This window comes from Heterodontus francisci, chromosome 1 (assembly GCF_036365525.1).
Source record: "Heterodontus francisci isolate sHetFra1 chromosome 1, sHetFra1.hap1, whole genome shotgun sequence".
Lineage (NCBI taxonomy): Eukaryota > Metazoa > Chordata > Chondrichthyes > Heterodontiformes > Heterodontidae > Heterodontus > Heterodontus francisci.
The window spans coordinates 158991033-159013548 of record NC_090371.1 but is presented as its reverse complement, the minus strand read 5'-3'; the positions used below and the strand labels follow the sequence as shown (position 1 = coordinate 159013548).

General features: G+C 47.9%; 1 protein-coding gene across 1 annotated transcript in view; it reads left to right on the top strand.

The window, feature by feature from the left end:
- Window positions 1-8397: 8397 nt before the first annotated feature.
- ncapg (non-SMC condensin I complex, subunit G) overlaps window positions 8398-22516 on the top strand; it is a 78689-nt gene continuing 64570 nt past the window's right edge. The window contains exons 1-3 of the mRNA XM_068037806.1: window positions 8398-8519; window positions 14613-14816; window positions 19802-20030. Of these exons, the coding sequence (XP_067893907.1) occupies window positions 8406-8519; window positions 14613-14816; window positions 19802-20030 (547 nt within the window). The 5' untranslated portion in view covers window positions 8398-8405. The remainder of the gene's footprint in view (window positions 8520-14612; window positions 14817-19801; window positions 20031-22516) is intronic.

Genomic DNA, 22516 nt, shown 5'->3' with positions numbered 1-22516 from the left:
GGGGTGTGGGGAGGGGAGGGAGAGAGAGGGGTGTGGGGAGGGGAGGGAGAGAGAGGGGTGTGGGGAGGGGAGGGAGAGAGAGGGGGTGTGGGGAGGGGAGGGAGAGAGAGAGGGGTGTGGGGAGGGGAGGGAGAGAGAGAGGGGTGTGGGGGGGGGAGGGAGAGAGAGAGGGGTGTGGGGAGGGGAGGGAGAGAGAGAGGGGTGTGGGGAGGGGAGGGGGAGAGAGAGGGGTGTGGGGAGGGGAGGGGGAGAGAGAGGGGGGAGGGGAGGAGAGAGAGAGGGGTGTGGGGAGGGGAGGGAGAGAGAGAGAGGGGTGTGGGGAGGGGAGGGAGAGAGAGAGAGAGAGAGGGGTGTGGGGAGGGGAGGAGAGAGAGAGAGAGAGGGGTTGTGGGGAGGGGAGGGGAGGGAGAGAGAGAGAGAGGGGTGTGGGGAGGGGAGGGAGAGAGAGAGAGGGGTGTGGGGAGGGGAGGGAGAGAGAGAGAGGGGTGTGGGGAGGGGAGGGAGGGAGAGAGAGGAGGGGTGTGGGGAGGGGAGTGGGGTGTGTGTGGGGGGGAGGGGAGGGAGAGAGAGGGGTGTGTGGGGGGGGGAGGGGAGGGAGAGAGAGGGGTGTTGGGGGGGAGGGAGAGAGAGGGGTGTTGGGGGGGGAGGGGAGGGGAGGGAGAGAGAGGGGTGTGGGGGGGGGGGGGAGGGAGAGAGAGGGGTGTGGGAGGGGGAGGGGAGGGAGAGAGAGGGGTGTGGGAGGGGGGAGGGGAGGGAGAGAGAGGGGTGTGGGAGGGGGGAGGGGAGGAGAGAGAGGGGGTGTGGGAGGGGGGAGGGGAGGGAGAGAGAGGGGTGTGGGGGGGGGAGGGGAGGGAGAGAGAGGGGTGTGGGGGGGGGAGGGGAGGGAGAGAGAGGGGTGTGGGGGGGGAGGAGGGGAGGGAGAGAGAGGGGTGTGGGGGGGGAGGAGGGGAGGGAGAGAGAGGGGTGTGGGGGGGGGGAGGGGAGGGAGAGAGAGGGGTGTGGGGGGGGGGGAGAGAGAGGGGTGTGGGGGGGGGGGAGGGAGAGAGAGAGGGGTGTGGTGGGGGGGGAGGGAGAGAGAGGGGTGTGGGGGGGGAGGGGAGGGAGAGAGAGGGGTGTGGGGGGGGAGGGGAGGGAGAGAGAGGGGGGTGTGGGGAGGGGAGGGAGGGAGAGAGAGAGGGGTGTGGGGAGGGGAGGGAGAGAGAGAGGGGAGGGGGAGTGGGAGGGGAGGGAGAGAGAGAGGGGAGTGGGGAGGGGAGGGAGAGAGAGAGGGGGGAGGGGAGGGAGAGAGAGAGGGGTGTGGGGAGGGGAGGGAGAGAGAGAGGGGTGTGGGGAGGGGAGGGAGAGAGAGAGGGGTGTGGGGAGAACCGGGCGGGAGAGAGAGAGGGGTGTGGGGAGAACCGGGCGGGAGAGAGAGAGGGGTGTGGGGAGAACCGGGAGGGAGAGAGAGAGGGGTGTGGGGAGAACCGGGAGGGAGGGAGGGAGAGAGAGAGGGGTGTGGGGAGAACCGGGAAGGAGAGAGAGAGGGGTGTGGGGAGGGAGGGAGGGAGGGAGAGAGAGAGAGAGGTGTGGGGAGAACCGGGAGGGAGGAGAGAGAGAGAGAGAGAGAGAGAGGGGTGTGGGGAGAACCGGGCGGGAGAGAGAGAGGGGTGTGGGGAGAACCGGGAGGGAGAGAGAGAGAGAGAAAGAGAGAGAGGGGTGTGGGGGAGAACGGGAGGGAGGGAGAGAGGGGTGTGGGGAGAACCGGGAGGGAGGGAGGGAGAGAGGGGTGTGGGGAGAACCGGGAGGGAGGGAGGGAGAGAGGGGTGTGGGGAGAACCGGGAGGGAGGGAGGGAGAGAGAGAGGGGTGTGGGAGAACCGGGAGGGAGGGAGGGAGGGAGAGAGAGCGGGGTGTGGGGAGAACTGGGAGGGAGAGAGAGAGGGGTGTGGGGAGAACCGGGAGGGAGAGAGAGAGAGAGAAAGAGAGAGAGGGGTGTGGGGAGAACCGGGAGGGAGGGAGAGAGGGGTGTGGGGAGAACCGGGAGGGAGGGAGAGAGAGAGGGGTGTGGGGAGAACCGGGAGGGAGGGAGGGAGAGAGGGGTGTGGGGAGAACCGGGAGGGGAGGGAGGGAGAGAGAGAGGGGTGTGGGGAGAACCGGGAGGGAGGGAGGGAGAGAGAGCGGGGTTGTGGGGAGAACTGGGAGGGAGAGAGAGATAAAGGGGTGTGGGGAGGGGAGGGAGGGAGAGAGAGGGGTGTGGGGAGGGGAGGGGAGGGAGAGAGAGGGGTGTGGGGGGGGGAGGGGAGGGAGAGAGGGGTGTGGGGGGGGGGAGGGAGAGAGAGGGTTGTGGGGGGGGGGAGGGGAGGGAGAGAGAGGGGTGTGGGGGGGGGAGGGGAGGGAGAGAGAGGGGTGGGGGGGGGGAGGGGAGGGAGAGAGAGGGGTGTGGGGGGGGGGAGGGGAGAGAGAGGGGTGTGGGGGGAGGGAGAGAGAGGGGTGTGGGGGGGGGGAGGGGAGGGAGAGAGAGGGGTGTGGGGGGGGGAGGGGAGGGGAGAGAGAGGGGTGTGGGGGGGGGAGGGGAGGGGAGAGAGAGGGGTGTGGGAGGGGGGAGGGGAGGGAGAGAGAGGGGGTGTGGGGGGGGGGAGGGGAGGGAGAGAGAGGGGTGTGGGGGGGGGGAGGGGAGGGAGAGAGAGGGGTGTGGGGGGGGGAGGGGAGGGAGAGAGAGGGGTGTGGGGGGGGAGGGGAGGGAGAGAGAGGGGTGTGGGGGGGGAGGGGAGGGAGAGAGAGGGGTGTGGGGAGAACCGGGAGGGGGAGAGGGAGGGGTGTGGGGAGAACCGGGAGGGGGAGAGGGAGGGGTGTGGGGAGAACCGGGAGGGGGAAGAGAGAGAGCGGTGTGGGGAGAACCGGGAGGAGAGAGAGAGGGGTGTGGTGAGAACCGGGAGGGAGAAGGGTGTGGGGAGAACCGGGAGGGAGGGAGAGGGGTGTGGGTAGAACCGGGAGGGTTGTGTGCAGAAGCGGGAGGGAGGGAGAGGGGTGTGGGGAGAACCGGGAGGGAGGGGGGCGTGGGTGAACTGGGAGTGAGGCTGGTAGGGGGGCCTGGGGAGAACTGGGAGGGAGTGGGTGGGTGTGGGGAGAACCGGGAGGTAGTGGGATGTGGGGATAACCGGGAGGGAGGGAGAGTGAGGGATGTGGGGAGAACCGGGAGGTTGTAGGCCTGCGTTAGGTCAGGAAAAAGAACTTGACCCGGCCCGAGTCCTTCCAATTTTGCCATGAGTCCGACCCCGCCACTATTTGGCCCAACCCGACCATCCCTTTACTTACGTTCCAGACACCGCACCTACAAGAAGCTGCAGCGCATGCGCGATGACATCATCGTGACGTTAATTGCTCACTGCGCAGGCTCAGTTTCGTCTCGGACTCCCAGCTCAGGGAAGTGTTTTTTTAATACTTGCCAGCAGAGCACTTATCATGTATGTCCGACCAGACCTGACCCGGACTCGGCCCAACCTGACCCGGACTCGGAAGATGGGCCCGACCCGACTCATGTCGGGTTCAGATCGTGAAGCAGGCCTCTTGTGGGGGTGTGTGTGTGGTGGGGAGAACTGGGAGGTAAGGGAGGGGTGGGGGTTGGGGAGATCCGGAAGGTGAGATGGAGTGGGGAGAACTGGGAGGTGAAGGGGGGTTGGGGTGGGGAGAACTGGGAGGTGAGGGTGGGGTGGGGAGAACTGGGATTTGGGGGTGGGGTGGGTAGGTTGGGGAGAGAGAACCATAGAAAAATTAAAGCACAGAAGGAGGCCATTCAGCCCCTCGTGTCCATGCCAACCGAAAGAAAAACGAGCTGCCCAATCTAATCCCACCTTCCAGCACCTGGTCCATAGCCTTGCTGGTTACAGCATTTCAGGTGCATGTGCCGGTACCTTTTAAAAGAATGGAGGGTTTCTGCCTCCACCACCATTCCTGGCAGTGAATTCCAGACACCCACCATCCTCTGGGTGTAAAAGTTCTTCCTCATGTCCCATCTAATCCTTCTACCAATCACATTTAATCTGTGCCGTCTGGTAATTGACCTCTTCGCTAGGGGAAACAGGTCCTTCCTGTCTACTCTATCTAGGCCCCTCATAATTTTGTACACCTCTATTAAGTCGCCCCTCAGCCTCCTCTGTTCTAAGGAAAACAATCCTAGCCTATCCAACCTTTCCTCATGGCTGCAATCTTTGAGCCTTGGCAACATTCTCTCTTCAGAGCAATTATGTCATTTCTGTAATGTGGTGACCAGAACTGCACACAACACTCCAACTGTGGCCTAACCAGAGTTTTATACAATTTCAGCATTACATCCCTGCTTTTGAATTCTATTTCTCGGCCAATAAAGGAAAGCATTCCATAGGCCGCCTTCACCACTCTATCTACCTGTCCTGCCACCTTCAGGGGACCTGTGAACATGCACTCCAAGGTTTCTCATTTCTTCTACCCCTCTCAATATCCTCCCATTTATATTGTATTCCCTCGCTTTATTTGCCCTCCCAAATGCATAACCTCACACTTTTCTGGATTGAATCCATTTGCCACTTTTCCGCCCACTCAGCCAAACCATTGATATCTTTCTGGAGTCTAAGGCTCCTCTTCACTATCAACTACATGGCCAATTTTTGAGTCATCAGCAAATTTCCCAATCATGCCTCCCACATTTCAGTCCAAATCATTAATAAATACCACAAACAACAAGGGACCCAACACTGAGCGCTGTGGAACGCCACTGGAAACGGCTTTCTATTCACAAAAACATCCATTGACTGCTACCCTTTGCTTCCTGGCCCTGAGCCAATTCTGGATCCAACCTGCCACTTTCCCCTGTATCCCATGGGCTTTCATTTTACTGACCAGTCTGCCATGTGGGACCGTGTCAAATTTATTAAAGTCCATGTAGGCCATATCCACTGCACTACCCTCAACAGCAATTTATCCTGTCCCTCAGAAAAGATTCTAACAATTTTTCCATCACCGAGGTCAAACTGACTGGCCTATAATTATTTGGCCTATCCCTCACACCCTGTTTAAACAATGGTACAACATTCGCAGACCTCCAATTGTCTGGTACCTCTCCTGTATCTAGTGAGGATTTGAAGATGATCCTCAGTGCATCTGCTATTTCCTCCCTGGCTTCCTTTAACAATCTGGGATGCAATCCATCCAGCCCTGGTGATTTATCCACTTTCAAGGATGTCAGACCCTCTAGTACTTCCTCTCTCATTATGCTTATCTTATCTAATATTTCACACTCCTCTTTAACTACAATGTCTACATCAACCCTCTCCTTTGTGAAGACAGAGACAAAAAACTCATTAAGAACCCTGCCCACATCTTCTGCATCCACACATAAGTTTTCTGGAGTTGGGGCATGGGGTGGGAGAGGGGACCAGGAGGGGGACGGGGTGGGGTGAACTGAGAAGGGGGGGGGTGGTGGGTGGGAAACTGGGGTAGGGAATGGTGGAGGGGAGATTGTCAGTGAATGGGGGCTGAGAAATGGGGGATGCTGCGGAAGACGGTGGGGCATGAGAGGGGGAATTGTGGGGTAACGGGTTGGTGGGAGGGAGCAAGCAACCAGAGGAACGATGGGGCAGAGAGGGAGTGCGGTGATGGATGGGCGGCAGAGTGTGTGTGGGGGGGAGGGAGGGAGGCCACAGAGTAACAGAAGGAGAGAGAAGGGGCTGAATTTACTGTGGCTGTTTGGAGTGGAAATGGTGGTGTGGGATGGGGGGGATGTAGATTCGCGTTGGAAACATCTACCTGGAAATCTGGCATTGTGACTTCGGTTCCGGATTTAGTTCAGCGGCTGGCGTCGCTGCCCTGATGCGACGGGAACGTAATATAAATCGAAGAGCACTTTTAACACACTTGCATCTATTTCATCACAATTCATGGGGGTGGGGAGCCTGGGATTAAGAGGACTGGGGGTGGCTTTTGTGTGCCTTCGGATTCCCAAACGTTAAAAGTTGGCATCAAGGTGAGGCCTCAGTGCCTCAGCGGGTAGGCAGCCATGTCCAGTGCGGCATAGGGGAAGAGGGGGGCTGCGGAGGCCATTGTTGGCCTAAAGTGCGGTGTGTTTTGCAAGGGGGAGTCAGGGTCTTGGGCGCTCTGCAAGGGAGGTTGTGGTCTTGGGTGGCAGTGCTGGGTCTCGGGTGGTCTGCAAGGCGGGGGGTGATATGTTTGGGTAGCTGTATTGGTGACTAAACTGTTGGGTGAGATGTTTGGTTGCCCATACTGCTGGATGAGAAAGCTGGCTGTCAGCAAGGGTGGGCACTGAGGGCCATCAGGGATTCTACTGGGAGAAGTAGCAAAAGCTCAACTGTTAAGGCAGGGTCGTCTCTGCTTCTACAGCGCTTTGTCGGCCTGCTGGTCACCTGACGTGTCTCATACACCCTGTCTTTGTGGACTCCGTGACGAGTTGAGGCGCCTTAGACTGAGGGAGGGCCAAGAGGCAGCTGCACCTGCCCGTGAAGTTCCAGGATGAGAGCAGCAACTGCTGGTCATGCCAAGAAGGGCACACCTGTGCCAGAGAGTGTACCGGACTCGAATCAGCTGTCTCCAAATGTCAGATCGGTATTGACAGTGATGACTGTGGCTCTCCAGGGAGGTCCTCACCAACATACGCGCCGTGCTGCAGGTCGAATTGCGACCTATGGAATTTGGCGGTCACCCTATCCCAGTGGCCCTGAAGATCACAGCAGCACTAAACTTTTGCGCGTCCAGATCATTCCAAGGATTCATCAGGGACATATGTGGGGTCTCCCAGGCAGCAGCCCACCACTGCATCAAGCAGGTGACTAATGCCCTGCTAAAGAGGGCCGGGCGACTATGTGCGCTACCGGACTGACCCTGACAGTCAGGTGGAGGGGGCCTTTGGATTCAGGGCCGCCGCTGGATTTCCCCAGGTGTAATAGTTTACACGAATGTGGCCATCAAGGCTCCAAAGGACTTGCCAGCTAAAGGCCTGCTCGGGTTGGGAAAAAGACCCCGACCTGAACCCAACCGATCCACAGCGGACCCGAGCCCAATCCATCCCCAGTCCCTCCAATTTTGCCCCGAGCTCGACCTGACTGTCCCTTTGCTTACCTTCTGACTCGGAACCTCCAGGAAGCTGCAGCGTGTGCATGATGACGTTATAGAGACGTCACTCGCTCACTCCGCAGACTCAGTTTCGTCCTGGACTCCCAGCTCAAGTAAGTTTAAACATTTTTTTTAATACTTACCGGCAGAGCACTTGACGTGTGTGTCTGGCCCGACCCGAGCCCGACACATGTCCGCAGGTTCGGGTCGGGTAGCAGGCCTTTACTGCCAGCCGCCTTCGTCGACAGGAAGGGCTTCCATTCAATCAATGTTCAACTGGTCTATAATCACAAAGTGTTTCCTGCAGGTGTGTGCCCACTTTCTTGGGAAGTGGCCACGGTGCTTTCATACCTCGACATTCTCAGGTGCTATGGCTTTTCAGGCCCCTCTGCTTGCCTTGTGACCCTTGCAATGCAGCACAGGAGAGGTACAACACATAGGAACATAGGACTTAGGAGCGGGAATAGGCCATTTAGCCCTTCGAATCTGCTCCGCCATTCAGTAAGATCATGGTTGATCTGGTTGTGGTCTCAACTCCACTTTCCTGTCTGCCCTTCATATATCTTGACTTCCTTATCTATCAAAATCTATCTAACTCATCATTGAATAAATTCAATGACCCATAGAGTTCCACAGACTAACGACCCTTTGAGGAAAAAAAAATTCTCTTCATCTCTGTCTTAAAAGGGAGACCTCTTATTTTTAAACTGTGTTCTTGTGGTGGAGATTAGAATCCCCACTGTGCCATGTCACCTCAGGATCTTATATGTTTCAATAAGATCACCTCTCATTCTTCTAAACTCCAACGGGTATAGGCCCAACACGTTCAACTTTTCTTAAGAGAAGCCGTTCATCCCCGGAATTAGTTGAGTGAATCCTCTCTGAATTGCTAACACAATTATATTCCTTTTCAAATGAGGGAACCAAAACTGTATATAGTACTTCAGATATGGTCTTGCCAAGGTCCTGTACAGCTGAAGTAAAACTTCCTTACTTTTATACTCGATTCCCCTTGCAATAAACGCCACCATTCAATTTGCATTCCTAATCACTTGCTGTACCTGCATACTAACGTTTGGTGATTCATGTATCAGGACACCCAGATCCCTCTGGACTATCAAGTTCTGCAATATCTCTCCATTTAAATAGTATACAGCTTTTCTATTCTTCCTCCCAAAGTATTCTCCTAGACTTTCCTTGCTCTTTAACTTTCAAAAGCATATAAAGAATTTAACAAGTGGAATTATTGCTGTTTTAAAAAAAAACTCCTGTTGAACAGTCACAAATTATGATTCATTAATCTATATTGTTTCAGATTTTTTTAAAAATGGGGACACAAAATGATCAACTGCTCCAAATTCGACGAGCCTTTGAAATGGCCCAGAAAGGACATCAAAATCTGGCAAAGCTGGCGGCAGGTCTTAAACAAATGTATAATCAGGTACAGTGCATTGCATAGTGCATCAAATCACTGCACCAAATGCCATATTTGTTGTATTTTGAGTTTGGGTTGATCATTTCAAAGTATGTTTTAGCAGTTTGCATTGGACTTTTGAATTTGAATCTTAATGTATATCAGAAACAGGGGCCCAGGGAACTGCAGTTAACACTTCCCTTTATTTTGACATCACTTCCCTAACTAGTACCTAATACTTCCTATCCTTCACCTTTTTTTAATCCTTTCTCTGATTTTAACCTTGAATTTCCAACGTTTTATGCTTAAGTAATAGCCTTTTATATGGAGCTTGATCAAAAACATTTTGGAAGTTTAGGAAGGGCGCGTTGGGGGGTTCTTTCACATTGTACTTAAGATGTGACATTGTCAAAAGAAAAGTCAGCTGATTAGTTGAGCTTTCCTGCTTCTGAATCAGTACTGGCTGCTATTTTCTAAGTTATTGTCACAGTTTCAGCTTGGCTTAATAGGTAGCATTGCGGTCCAAGTTAGAAGGTTGTGAGTTCCAGTCCCATTGCAGGTTTGTGTGTGTAAATCTAGTCCTTTGGGACATCCCCAGGACGTGATAAGATGCCATTTAATTGCAAGCTAATTTATTCTTTCTTTACAAGTGATCCTCATGTTCACTGCTTATTATTGAATCTGCCATTTTACTCAACTTGTATTACTACCTTTTTTTGAAAATAGTTACTGCAAATTCTTATTTCCAGTCTAATCGTGTTCTTGCCTTGTACCTGGACTCATTTGTAATAGCCATCAACTTACACACACATCATCTCTTAATGCTTAGGATAAATACCATCCATCTCTGGCAGTTAGATTTGAGGTCTTTTTTTTAAGCTGAGACTTGTTGTGGCAATTCCTGTGCTATGTGGCAACTTTTGATGTGACTCCTGCACAATGTGTTCCCTCCCTGATAACCGGGATAAAGGACAAAGTTGAGAGGTTGCAGAACATTTTGAGGGGGGAAGGGAAACAGCCAGAATTTGTGGTTCATGTGAGAACCAATGACATAGGAAGGAAAAGGGTTGAGGTCTTGCAGTCAGCGTTTCAGCAGCTAGGGAGGAAGTTATAAAGCCGGACCTCAAAATTGGTAATCTTTGGGTTACTCTCGGTGCCTCTGCTAGCGAGTATATGATTTATAAGATAACATAGGCCAACGTGTGACTGCAGAAATGGTGCAGGATTTAGATTCCTGGGACATTGGGGCCAGTTCTGGGACAGAAGGGACCTGTTCAAGGTGGATGGGTTGCACCTCAACAGAGCTGGGAGCAATGTGTTTGCAGGAAAGTTAACTGATACTTGGGGAAGGGTTTAAATTTATTTGGTGGGGGATGGGCACCAGGATGAAACAATAAAGAGGAGAAGCAAGCTGCACAGAGGACTGGGAGAGGTAATTAGCACTAGAATAAAGAATAGTTCAAATATAGGAGGAATCAGATTGGGAGGGGGGGGTCAAATGTGAAGCGGTCTAAGATGGTTTTGGAGTGCACGTACATAAATGCATGGAGTATGGGAAATTAGGTTGGTGAGCTTCAGGTTCTGGTTCCCATGTGAGATTGATATAGTGGCATAAACAGAGACCTGGCGCTTAAAGATGGGTTGGATTGGAAATTTAATATATCTGGCTATAAGATATTCAGGGAAGATGGGGAAGGAGAAAAAGGAAGGAGAGTTGCAGTATTGATCAAAAACTAGAGAGGGGTGGTGATGTTGAAGGGCCAAAGACAGAATCCATTTGGTTAAAATTAAAGGACAATAAAGGAGCTGTGATGCTTCTGTGCATATACTATAGATCACCGGATAATGGGAAGGAGATAGAGGAGCGGATTTGCAAGAAAATTGCAGAAAGATGCAAGAAATATAGAATATTGGGGGTGGGGTGAGCTTCAATTACCCTAATATAGACTAGGATAGTAAGTGTAAAAGGCAAATCGGGGGAAGAATTCCTGAAATGTGGGCAAGAGAATTTTCTTGATCAGTGTGCTTCCAGCCCAATGAGGAAGGAAGCAGTGCTGAATCTTGAGGATAGAAGTGGGACAATTGGAGCATGTTTCAGTGGGAGAGCATTTGGGAACAATGATCAAAATATCAGGTTTAGAATAGTTATGGAAAATCGTACGGTACAATCAAGTGTAAAAATACTGAACTGGAGGGAGGCTAACATTAGTGGTTTGAAAAAGTTTCTGTCCTAGGTGGATTGGAATATAAAAATGAAGGCAAAGCAGTAATTGAGGCCTTTAAAGAGGGGATGGTTCGAGTATAGAGCAATACATTCCTAAAGGCGGAAAGAAAGGAAGGATATAGATATTAAAATGAGACAAAAGAAGGAGCTTATGACAATTATAAGGCTTGTAAGGCCGTCCATGTCTCCGTTATAAAGACGTCTGCAAACGCGACATGAAATCGTGTGACATTGATCACAAGTCGTGGGAGTCAGTTGCCAGCATTCGCCAGAGCTGGCGGGCAGCCATAAAGACAGGGCTAAATTGTGGCGAGTCGAAGAGACTTAGTAGTTGGCAGGAAAAAAGACAGAGGCGCAAGGGGAGAGCCAACTGTGCAACAGCCCCAACAAACAAATTTCTCTGCAGCACCTGTGGAAGAGCCTGTCACTCCAGAATTGGCCTTTATAGCCACTCCAGGCGCTGCTTCACAAACCACTGACCACCTCCAGGCGCGTATCCATTGTCTCTCGAGATAAGGAGGCCCAAAAGAAAAAGAAAAAGAATACAGCAGCGAACCAAGCTGAATATAGAACATACAGAAGAAATCTAAAAAGAGACCAGAAAAGGTGCAAAGAGAGAGTATGCAAATAGATTAGTGGCTAAGGGAACCCAAAAGCTCATTTATAAATACATAGTGAAATGGTAGGCTGATTAGTGACCAAAAAGAGGATCTTGTGGAGGCAGAACATGGCTGAGGTACTAAGTTAGTACTTTGCACCTGTTCACTCGAAAGGAGGATGAGGCAGATGGGAGACATCCTAGGTTATTGAGGGGAGTAAGGGTGGAAATTGACCCCTAGATCTTCCAATCCTCCTTGAATTTGGGGGTGGTTCCAGAGGACTGGAGGATTGCAAGTGCCACGCCTTTGTTTTAAAACTGAGAGGGATAAACCCAGCAACTATAAGCCAGTGAGCCTAATATTGTTGATGTGGAAACTGAGACAATAATCCAGGACAAAATGAATTGGCAATTTGAGAAGTATGGAATTATAAATGAAAGTCAATGTGGATTTGTTCAAGATAAATTGTATTTTAACAACTTGATTGAGTTCTTTGATGAAGTAATGAAAGTGTTTTTGAGGGTAGAGTATGGTTGTGTGTATAACCTTTCAAAAGGCATTTGACAAAGTACCATATAAGAGACATGTTAGTAAAATTAAAGCCCATGGGATTAAAGGGACAGAAAGCAGAGAGTAGAATTATTGTTTTTTAGACTGGAGGACAATACACCATTGTATTCTGCAGGAGCCGGTATTAGGACGGTTGGTCTTTTTGATATTAATGACCTGGGCATTTTAAAAAAACAAAATTTTCATGGGATGTGGGTGTTGCTGGCAAAGCCAGCATTTGTTGCCCATTGCTCATTGCTGTTGACAACTGCGTGGCTTGCTAGGCCATTTCAGTGGCACTTAAGAGTTAACCACATTGCTATGGGTCTGAATTTGCATGTAAGTCAGACCAGGAAAGGACAGCAGATTTCCTTCCCTAAAGGACATTAGTGAACAATCGATGATGGTAATGGTGCCATGAAACGGAGACTAACTGGGTATACAGGGCATCGTTTCAAAGTTTGCAGATGGTACAAAGCTCAAATATACAACAACTTGTATTTATATAGTGCCTTTAACATAATAAAACATCTGAAGGCACCAAATAGGAGCATTATCAAACAGTATTTGATACCAAGCCACATAGGAATATTAGGGTAGATGACCAAAAGCCTGGCTAAAGACGTAGGTTTTAAGGAACGGTTTAAAGGAGGATAGAGACATGGAGAGGTTTAGTAAACAGTGAGGCAGATAGTAACAGACTTCATGAGGACTGGTGAAATGGGTCGACATGTGGCAGATTGAAATTTAAGGCAGAGAAGTGTGTAGTGATATCTTTTGGTAGGACGAATGAGGAGAGGCAATATGAATTAAATGATACAGTTTTAAAGGGGATGGTGTACGTATTCAAATCTTTGAAGGTGTAGGGAAATTTGAGTAGGTTTTTTAATATAAAGTGTGAAAATGAATCCTTGGTTTATTAGTAGAGTTCAAGAGCAAGAAAGTTATGGTAAACCTTTATAAAACATTGGTTAGGCCTCAGCTGGTATATTGTGTTCAATGCTGTACACCAGACTTTAGGAAGAATGTCAAGTCCTTGGAGAGGTACAGAAGAGATTTTAGTTTAGTTTAGAGATACAGCACTGAAACAGGCCCTTCGGCCCACCGAGTCTGTGCCGACCATCAACCACCCATTTATACTAATCCTACACGAATCCCATATTCCAATAACATCCCCACCGGTCCCTATATATTTCCCTGCCACCTACCTATACTAGGGGCAATTTATAATGGCCAATTAACCTATCAACCTGCAAGTCTTTGGCATGTGGGAGGAAACCGGAGCACCCGGAGGAAACCCACGCAGACACAGGGAGAACTTGCAAACTCCGCACAGGCAGTAACCAGAATCGAACCCGGGTCCCTGGAGCTGTGAGGCTGCAGTGCTAACCACTGCGCCACTGTAGAATGGTACCAGGGGTGAGGGACTTCAGTTATGTGAAGAGGCTGGGGTTGTTCTCCTTAGAGCCCAGAAGGTTAAGAGGAGATTTCAAAGAGATGTTCAGAATTGTGAAGGATTTTGATTGGCAACTATTTCTCATTTATTCAATGATAGAAGACCAGAGGCGACATGAGGAAACATTTTTTTTATGCAGCAAGTTGTTGTGATCTGGAATGCACAACCTGAAAGTGTTGTGGTTGCAGATTCAATAGTAACATTCCACAAAGAATCGGATAGATACTTGAAGGGGAAAAAATGTACAGGGCTATGGTGAAAGAGCAGTGGAGTGGGATTTCTTGGATAGCTTGCCCATGCAGGCATGATGGCCCCCTTCTGTGCTATATCATTCTATGAAAATGATTGGAAAGTATACTTGAATAATCATCCTCATTTACGTCCTTCTGGGTTCTCATCTTTTCTCTGGCTGCATCTTAGTGTTCTAAGACTGAAACAATATTTTCCTTTCCTCTTTTGCATCAGTTGTGCTCATTTCCAGGTTTGTCTTTGCCCCCTCTGACCACTTTTGTAATGTGTTTGAGTTTTCTTATAGTAATTTCAGTGGTACTCCCCTCACTCCCTCCCCAACCCTTTCTCCCTGCAGGATTTATAGAACTTGTTTATTTCCTTCTTCATTTCACTTCTAATTGTTTTGTTGATCACATAGAGACAGACATGTTTGTCTAGAAAATGCTTACTAATCTTGATTATGTGTTTTACATGCACAACTCTACTTTATATCCGATTTGCCTCTACTGAAGTGTCAAGCAATCAGCTGAATCAATTTGAGTTTTCTCCTTTCATCGCATTTCTCTTTAAGGCATTGACAAGGGTTGCGTTGAGATTCCATGGTAATTAATGAGCCAAGCCAATGAATGTCAGACTGCTTGACTATGAGAGATCATTAAACTGACACAAATTCTGTTCTCATCAGATGTCTGTACACAGGGATGGTCATTGGGCAGCAATCAGGAGCAGGCAGCTTGACTGCTATGTTTCCAGTTCCCCATGTGAAATCCAACTGGTCACTAATTAATAATGTAGATTTTAATGCTGGGCTAATATAGAGAATTCGCTTGACTGAGCTTGCTCTTGGATATTTTCCTTACTTTTAATCACTTCCCTGAAGCAGTTGAATAAGCTCAGGAATATTCACGACAAAGCAAATTATGCAAGGTCTGGTCGAAGTAGAGGATTGAATGGGCTGGGTGGCTTTTCTCATTCTATACTTTTTCTTATTACCTTATTTTCCTTGGAAACATCAAAGTTTATACTGTTTCTATTAGTAATGCAGCAAATTTTATTTAAAGTTGCAGGATGAAGATAAAAATACCTTTCATGAGAAATTCATCAGCTTGTTGAAGTATCCCATGATCATTTATAAGCGAGAGCCAGCAGTAGAAAGGATGATTGAGTTTGTTGCCAAGTTTGCTACTTCGTTTGAAGAACCAGCAGATGAGGAAAGTGATGAAGAAAATTCTTTCATGCTGTTCCTATTTCACTTTCTGCTTAAGGTGCAGTATTATTCACAAAATCCTTGTATCATTGCATCAGTGGATTGTTGCTGTTTCATTTACTTGCTAAACATTGGTTGATAATGGATTTCCTTTCAGTAGATCATTTTTCTTCATGGAAATCCTTTTAAATTGCTCGTAGAGATCCAGCAGCAAAATCAGCATCAGTGCTTTTTGTACTTGTTGCTGAAATTTGACTTATGTTCTCTAAGCAAGAGTTATTTTTTCTCTGGTATACTAAGAACTAAAAAAAGCACTGGGGGTGGAATGGATGCAGAATGTACTTTGGGTGGGGGACTTCAATGTCCATCACCAAGGATGGCTCGGTAGCACCACTGCTGACAAAGCTGGCTGAGTCTTAAAGGACATAGCTGCTGGACTGGGTCTGCGGCAGGCGGTGAGGGAACCAATAAGAGGGACAAACATACTTGACCTCATCCTCAATCTGCATGCCACACATGCATCTGTCCATGACCGTATTGGTCGGAGTGACCACCGCACAGTCCTTGTAAAGACAAAGTCTTGTCTTCACATTGAGGATACCCTCCAACGTGTTGTGTGGCTCTACCACCATGTTAAATGGGATAGATTTCGAACACAGCTAGCAATGCAAAACTGGGCATCCATGAGGCGCTGTGGGCCATCAGTGGCAGAATTGTATTCCACTGCAATCTGTAACCTCATGGTCCGGCATATTCCCCGCTCTACTAAGCTACAAGCCAGGACTAGCATGCAAAACATCTAAATACTGTGGCTACAGGAGCAGGTCAGATGCTAGGAATCCTGGATGCAGATTGCGATAGAGTTAAGCTATCTCACAACCAACGGATCAGATCCAAGCTCTGCAGTCCTGCCACATCCAGTTGTGAATGGTGGTGGGCAATTAAACAACTGACAGGAGGAGGTGGCTCCACAAATATCCCCATCCTCAATAGTGGGGGAGACGAGCACATCAGTGCAAAAGATGAGGCTGAAGTATTTGCAATAATTTTCAGTCAAAAGTGCCGAGTGGACGATCCGTCTCAGCCTGCTCCTGAAGACCCCAGCATCACAGATGCCAGTCTTCAGCCAATCCGATTCACTCCACGTGATATCACGAAATGGCTGAAGGTGCTGGATACTGCAAAGTCTATGGGCCCTGGCAACATTCTGGCAATAGTACTGAAAACATGTACTCCATAACTAGCCGTGCCCCTAACTAAGCTGTTCCAGTACAGCTACAACACTGGCATCTACCCGGCAATATGGAAAATTGCCCAGGTATGACAAAGAACAGCACAGGAACAGGCCATTCGGCCCTCCAAGCCTGCGCCGATCTTGATGCCTGCCTAAACTAAAATCTTCTGCACTTCCGGGGTCCGTATCCCTCTATTCCCATCCTATTCATGTATTTGTCAACATGCCTCTTAAACGTCTCTATGGTACCTGCTTCCACCAACTCCCCCAGCAACAAGTTCCAGGCACTCACCACCCTCTGTGTAAAGAACTTGCCTTGCACATCCCCCCTTGGAGAGGGTACCGAAGAGGTTTACCAGGATGTTGCCTGGTCTGGAGGGTATTAGCTATGAGGAGAGGTTGGATAAAGTCTGATTGTTTTCACTGGAACGACGGAGGTGGAGGGGCGACATGATAGAGGTTTACAAAGTTATGAGCGGCATGGACAGAGTGGATAGTCGGAAGCTTTTTCCCACGGTGGAAGAGTCAGTTACTAGGGGACATGGGTTTAAGGTGCGAGGGGCAAAGTTTAGAGGGGATGTGCGAGGCAAGTTTTTTTTTACACAGAGGGTGGTGAGTGCCTGGAACTTGCTGCCGGGGGAGGTGGTGGAAGCAGGTACGATAGCGACGTTTAAGAGGCATCTTGACAAATACATGAATAGGATGGAAATAGAGGGATACGGACCCTGGAAGTGCAGAAGGTTTTAGTTTAGGCAGGCATCAAGATTGGCGCGAGCTTGGAGGGCTGAATGGCCTGTTCCTGTGCTGTACTGTTCTTTGTTCTTTGATACTGAGGAAAGTAAGGCTGGACATTGTGGAGGCACTGGCTGTAATCTTCTAATCCTCCTTAGATATAGGGGTGATGCCAGAGGACTGGAGAATTGCAAATGTTACACCCGTTTTTAAACAAATGTGTAAGATTAAGCCAGCAACTACAGGCCAGTCAGTTTAATCTTGGTGGGAAAGCTTTCAGAAATGATAATTCAGGACAAAACTAACAGTCACTTGGACAAATGTGGATTAATTCAGGAAAGTCAGCATGATTTGTTAAGGGCAAATTGTGTTTACCTAACTTGCTTGAGTTTTTTTAATGAGGGTTATGTGGCTGATAATGTGTACATTAACTTCCAAAAGGCATTTGATAAAGTGCCTCATAATAGGCTTGTCAGCCTAGTTAGTGCTCCTGGAATAAAAGGGACAATAGTAGCATGGATTTGGAATTGGCTGAGTGACAGGAAACAGAATAGCAGTGTATTATTGTTTTTCAGGCTGGATAAGATGCATTGTGGGGTTCTCCAGGGGTTGGTGTTTGGACCCCCGCTTTTCTTGATCTATGTTAATGACCTAGACTTGGTGTACAGGGCACAATTACAAGTTTTGTGTCGTTCGCAATTTTGAAAGTATTGTGAAGTGTGAGGAGAATAGTGATAAACATCAAGAGTACTTAGGCTGGTAGAATGGGCAAACAAGTGGCATATGAAATTTAATGCAGAAAAGTGTGAAGTGTTTCATCTTGGTAGGAGGAATGAGGAGAGGCAATATTAAAGGATACAGTTCTAAAAGGGGTGCAGGAGCAGAGGCACTTGGGATATGTGCACACACCTAGGTGAAGCAGCGATTTACTTTATTTATTTATTTATTTGTTTAGAGATACAGCACTGAAACAGGCCCTTCGGCCCACCGAGTCTGTGCCGACCAACAGCCACTCATTTATACTAACCTACAGTAATCCCATATACCCTACCACCTACCTACACTAGGAGCAATTTACAACAGCCAATTTACCTATTACCTGCAAGTCTTTGGCGGTGGGAGGAAACCGGAGCACCCGTCAAAAACCCACGCAGTCACAGGGAGAACTTGCAAACTCCGCACAGGCAGTACCCAGAATCGAACCCGGGTTCCTGGAGCTGTGAGGCTGCGGTGCTAACCACTGCACTGTACTGCCCCTATTTCTCCTATTTTTTCAATTTAGTTTGCTGTATTTGCAGCTCACAATGCGGTCACCTATGTTGGGGAGATCAAACTCGGATTGTGTGGTTGCTTTGTGGAACACCTCCGCTCAGTCCGCAAGCATGACTTCGAGCTTCTAGCTGCTTGCCATTTGAATTCACCATCCTGCTCTCTTGCCAACATTTCCTGAGCCTGCTGCAGTGTTCCAGTGAACCTCAATGCAAGCTCGAGGAACAGCACCTGATCTTCCGATTGGGCACTCTACAGCCTTCTGGATTCAACATTGAGTTCAACAATTTCAGAGCATGACTGCCTTTTTATTTTAATTTATATTTTAACCATGGGCCTGTTTTAAACATGTTTCTCCAGTTTTTGCTTTTGGACAGAGCTGTTCATTATTCTGCCATGAACACTCTCTCTGGACTAATGCTTTGTCTTTTAACACAACTATTAGCACTCCCTTTGCCTTTGTTCTGTGATATCTTTGTCATTTAATCTCTCCTGCCCTCTGCCTTATCACAGACCTTCCCTTCTGTTGTTCTCCACCAACCCCCCCCCCAACTCCCCACCCACTCACCCGCCACCTTTTTACTTGCTCAAAGCCTATTACATTTCTAACCTTTGCCAGTTCTGATGAAAGGTCGCAGACTTGAAACGTTAACTCTGTTTCTGTCTCTCAACAGATGCTACCAGACCTGCTGAATAATTCCAGCATTTTTAAATTATTATTGAAAGTGTTAGGGCAGTTTGAAAAAGCTGTGAATAAAGCATACACGATCCTGGGCTTTATAAATAAGGGCGTAGAGTACAAAAGCAAGGAAGTTATGGGGAACCTTTATAAAATCCTGGTATAGCCTCAGTTGGAGTATTGTGTCCAGTTTAGGGCATCATGCTTTAGGAAGGATGTGAAGGCATTAGAAAGGGTGCAGAAAAGATTCATGGGAATGGTTCCAGGCATGAGGAACTTTAGTTACATGGATAGATTGGAGAAGCTTGGGCTGTTCTTTTTGGAGAAGAGAAGATTGCAAGGAGATTTGATAATGAGGGTTCTGGACAGAGTAGATGGGGAGAAACTGTTCCTGTTGGCGGAAGGGTCGAGGACCAGATGACACCAATTTAAGGTGATTAGCAAAAGAAGCAATGGTGACGTGAGGAAAAACGTTTTTATGCAGTGAGTGGTTAGGATCTGGAATGTACTGCTTGAGTGGTGGAGGCACATTCAATTGAGGACTTCAAAAGAGAGTTGGATAATTATCTGAAGAGAAAATTTGGAGGGCTATCGGGAAAAGGTGGGGGAGTGGGACTAGGTGAGTTGCTCTTGCAGAGAGCTGGCATGGATGCGATGGGCCGAATGGTATTCTGTGCTGTAACCATTCTATGGTAACACTGCTATAACTAATTAATTGGATGAGAAGTGCTTTTGGACACCGAGACAAGTGATAATTCGATTAAAAAAAAAAACTCAACTTTCTACAGTGGAAGTAGGTCTTGCATTTTTTTTGGTCTTTTCATAATTAAAGCATTACTTTATAAGATTTTCCCCTGAACCTTTGAAGATTTATCTAGTGAGATTAATGTCTCTGATTTGTGCTTGGTGAAGTTCACGCAGCTGCTGAATAAATTTGTACAACTGTGACACTGCTTAATGTACAGAAGATTTTAATAAAGACAGTCACCTTCATAATTTTGACAAATTGACATACATAAATTACTAGCTAATCTTTGAATTTGACAAAAGAGGTATAACGAATTCAGCGTAAATCTCACTGGTCTTTGGTTGGGATCACTGATCTTAGTTTTTAACCTTTTCCTAATAGTCTCACAGTGCATGTAGCCACTCTGTTCGATTCCGTGCCTGCCAGCTTATCAACAAGCTTCTTGGTAGCATGTCAGAAAATGCACAGATTGATGATGAGCTATATGACCGTATATATGAAGCCATGCTGGTGAGATTAAAGGACAAGTTTCCAAATGTGCGAATACAGGCTGTGCTTGCCTTGTCTAGACTTCAAGACCCCACTGATGAAAATTGTCCAGTAATTGGTGGTAAGTATTAGTGTATCCAGTCTATATGAATGTTTGCTATTGTACAGTGACAGTTTACCTTTTTAAATCTGTATACCATAATGTAAATTTTATGAATATCCACTGAACATTTTTTAAATTGTAAATTATGAAGTTAATAACTAAGATTTTTTTTAAAGATATGCATGATGTAGGTTTTCTTTCTGCATGGTTCTGCTCTTAGCCTGGACTGTAAGGAGATTGGGACCCTTATTTTCACTGTTTAGTATAGTGAAGGGATATGGTCATAAATGCTCTGTTCTGATTTTTGGGTGGGAGTGGAAACTTTGTACAACTTGGCATTCATTTAAAATTGCTGTCTTTAAATGTGCACAAGTGCTGTTACAGAAAGCCACATCTACAAAAAATGGTGTTTTTAAAAATATGTTGGCCTGAACTTTGGCATCAGTGATGTAGCAAGGATGCTTGCCGCTGATCTGGAAGAAAAATGCCCATTAGGATCTAGCGATCCCAGGCAGGCATTTCCACTTTCCCGACAATAGTTTAAATCTGGCACCAAATCAAGGGGATGCCATTGTGTGCAGCAGCAGTGATCTCAGCGGACAGGTAGGCAACCAATCATAGTCATTTACAGAACAGAAGGAGGCCATTTAGCCCATCGAGTCTATGCCGACACTCTGCAGAGCAATCCAGTCGGTCCCTCTGTCCCTGTAGCCCTGTAAGTTGATTTCCTTCAAGTGCCCATCCAATTTCCTTTTGAAATTATTCACCGTCACTGCTTCCACCACCCTTGCAGGAAGTGAGTTCCAGGAAAATCACTAATGTAACACCTTGTCCAAGAAGGGAGGGAGACAAAAAGCAGGAAACTATAGGCCAGTCAGCCAAACATCGGTCGTTGGGAAAATGCTAGAGTCCATTATTAAGGAAGAAATAGCAGGACATTTAGGAAAGCTTAACGCAATCAAACAGAGTCAGCATGATTTTGTGAAAGGGAAATCATGTTTGACAAATTTGCTAGAGTTCTTTGAGGATATAACAAGCAGAGTTGATGAAGGGGAACCAGTAGATGTAGTGTATTTGGATTTCCAGAAGGCATTTGATAAGGTACCACATAAAAGATTATTACACAAGACAGGAGTTCACGGTATCGGAGGTAATGTATCAGCATGGATTGAGGATTGGCTAACTCACAGAAAACAGAGAGTCGGGATTAATGGGTCTTTTTCAGGTTGGAAAGACGTAACTAGTGGAGTGCCACAAGGATCAGTCCTAGGGCCTCAATTATTTACTATCTATATTAATGACTTGAGGGGGCAGAGTGTAATATATCCAAATTTGCTGACAGTACAAAAATAGGTGGGAGGGCATGTTGTGATGAGAACATGAGGAATCTGCAAGGGGATATAGATAGGTTGATATCAGTGGGCAAAAACTTGGTAGATGGAGTTTAATGTAGGAAAATGTGAGGTCATGCACTTCGGTAGGAAGAATCAAAAGGCAGACTTTTATTTAAATGGAGAGAGACTCCAAAAAAGTGCAGCACAGAGGGATCTGGATGTTCTTGTGCATGAAACACAAAAAGTTGTCATGCAGGTTCAGCAAGTAATTAAGAAGGAAAATGGAATTTTGGCCGTTATTGCCAGGGGGTTGGAGTTTAAAAATAGGGAAGTCTTGTCACAACTGTACAGGGTGTCGGTGAGGCTGCACCTGGAGTACTGTGTACAGTTTTGGACCCTGTGTTTAAGAAAGGATATGCTGGCATTGGAGGCAGTTCAAAAGAGATTCACTAGGCTGTTTCCTGGGATAAAGGGGTTGACTTATCAGGAACGGCTAAACAGGTTAGGCTTTTATTTATTAGAGTTTAGAAGAATGAGGGGTGATCTTATTGAAACGTACAAGATTCTGAGGGGGCTTGACAGGGTAGATGTTGAGAGTATGTTTCCACTAGTGGGGAAATCTCGAACTAGGGGACATAGTTACAGAATAAGGGGACATTCATTTAAAACTGAGATGCGAAGGAATTTCTTCTCTGAGGGTAGTGAATGTCTGGAATTCTCTTCCCCCAGAGAGTTGTGGAGGCTAGATCACTGCCCTTGTTGGAATGTATCTAGCCTGTACCTGAAAGATGTCCTCCTTAAAGATCACCCAATGCTCTGTTATGGTTTTTCCTGTCAATCTTTGGTTCCATTTTACCCTGGCTAGATCGCCTTTCGTCCCATTGAAGTTAGCCCCTTCCAATTTAGAAGTTCTACTTTAGATTGCTCCTTGCTCTTCTCCATTGCTAATCTTAAATTTAAGATACAATGTTACTCATAGATACTTGGTCTGCTTTTTCTGCTTCATTTCCCAGCACTAGACCCAACAATGCCTCCTTCCGAGTTGGACTGAGAACGCACTGGTGAAGGAAGTTCTTCTGAATACATTTCGGAAATTCCTCCCCAGCCTTTTCCTTTCTTCTTTGGCCTCCTTGTCTCGAGAGACAATGGGTAAGTGCCTAGAGGTGGTCA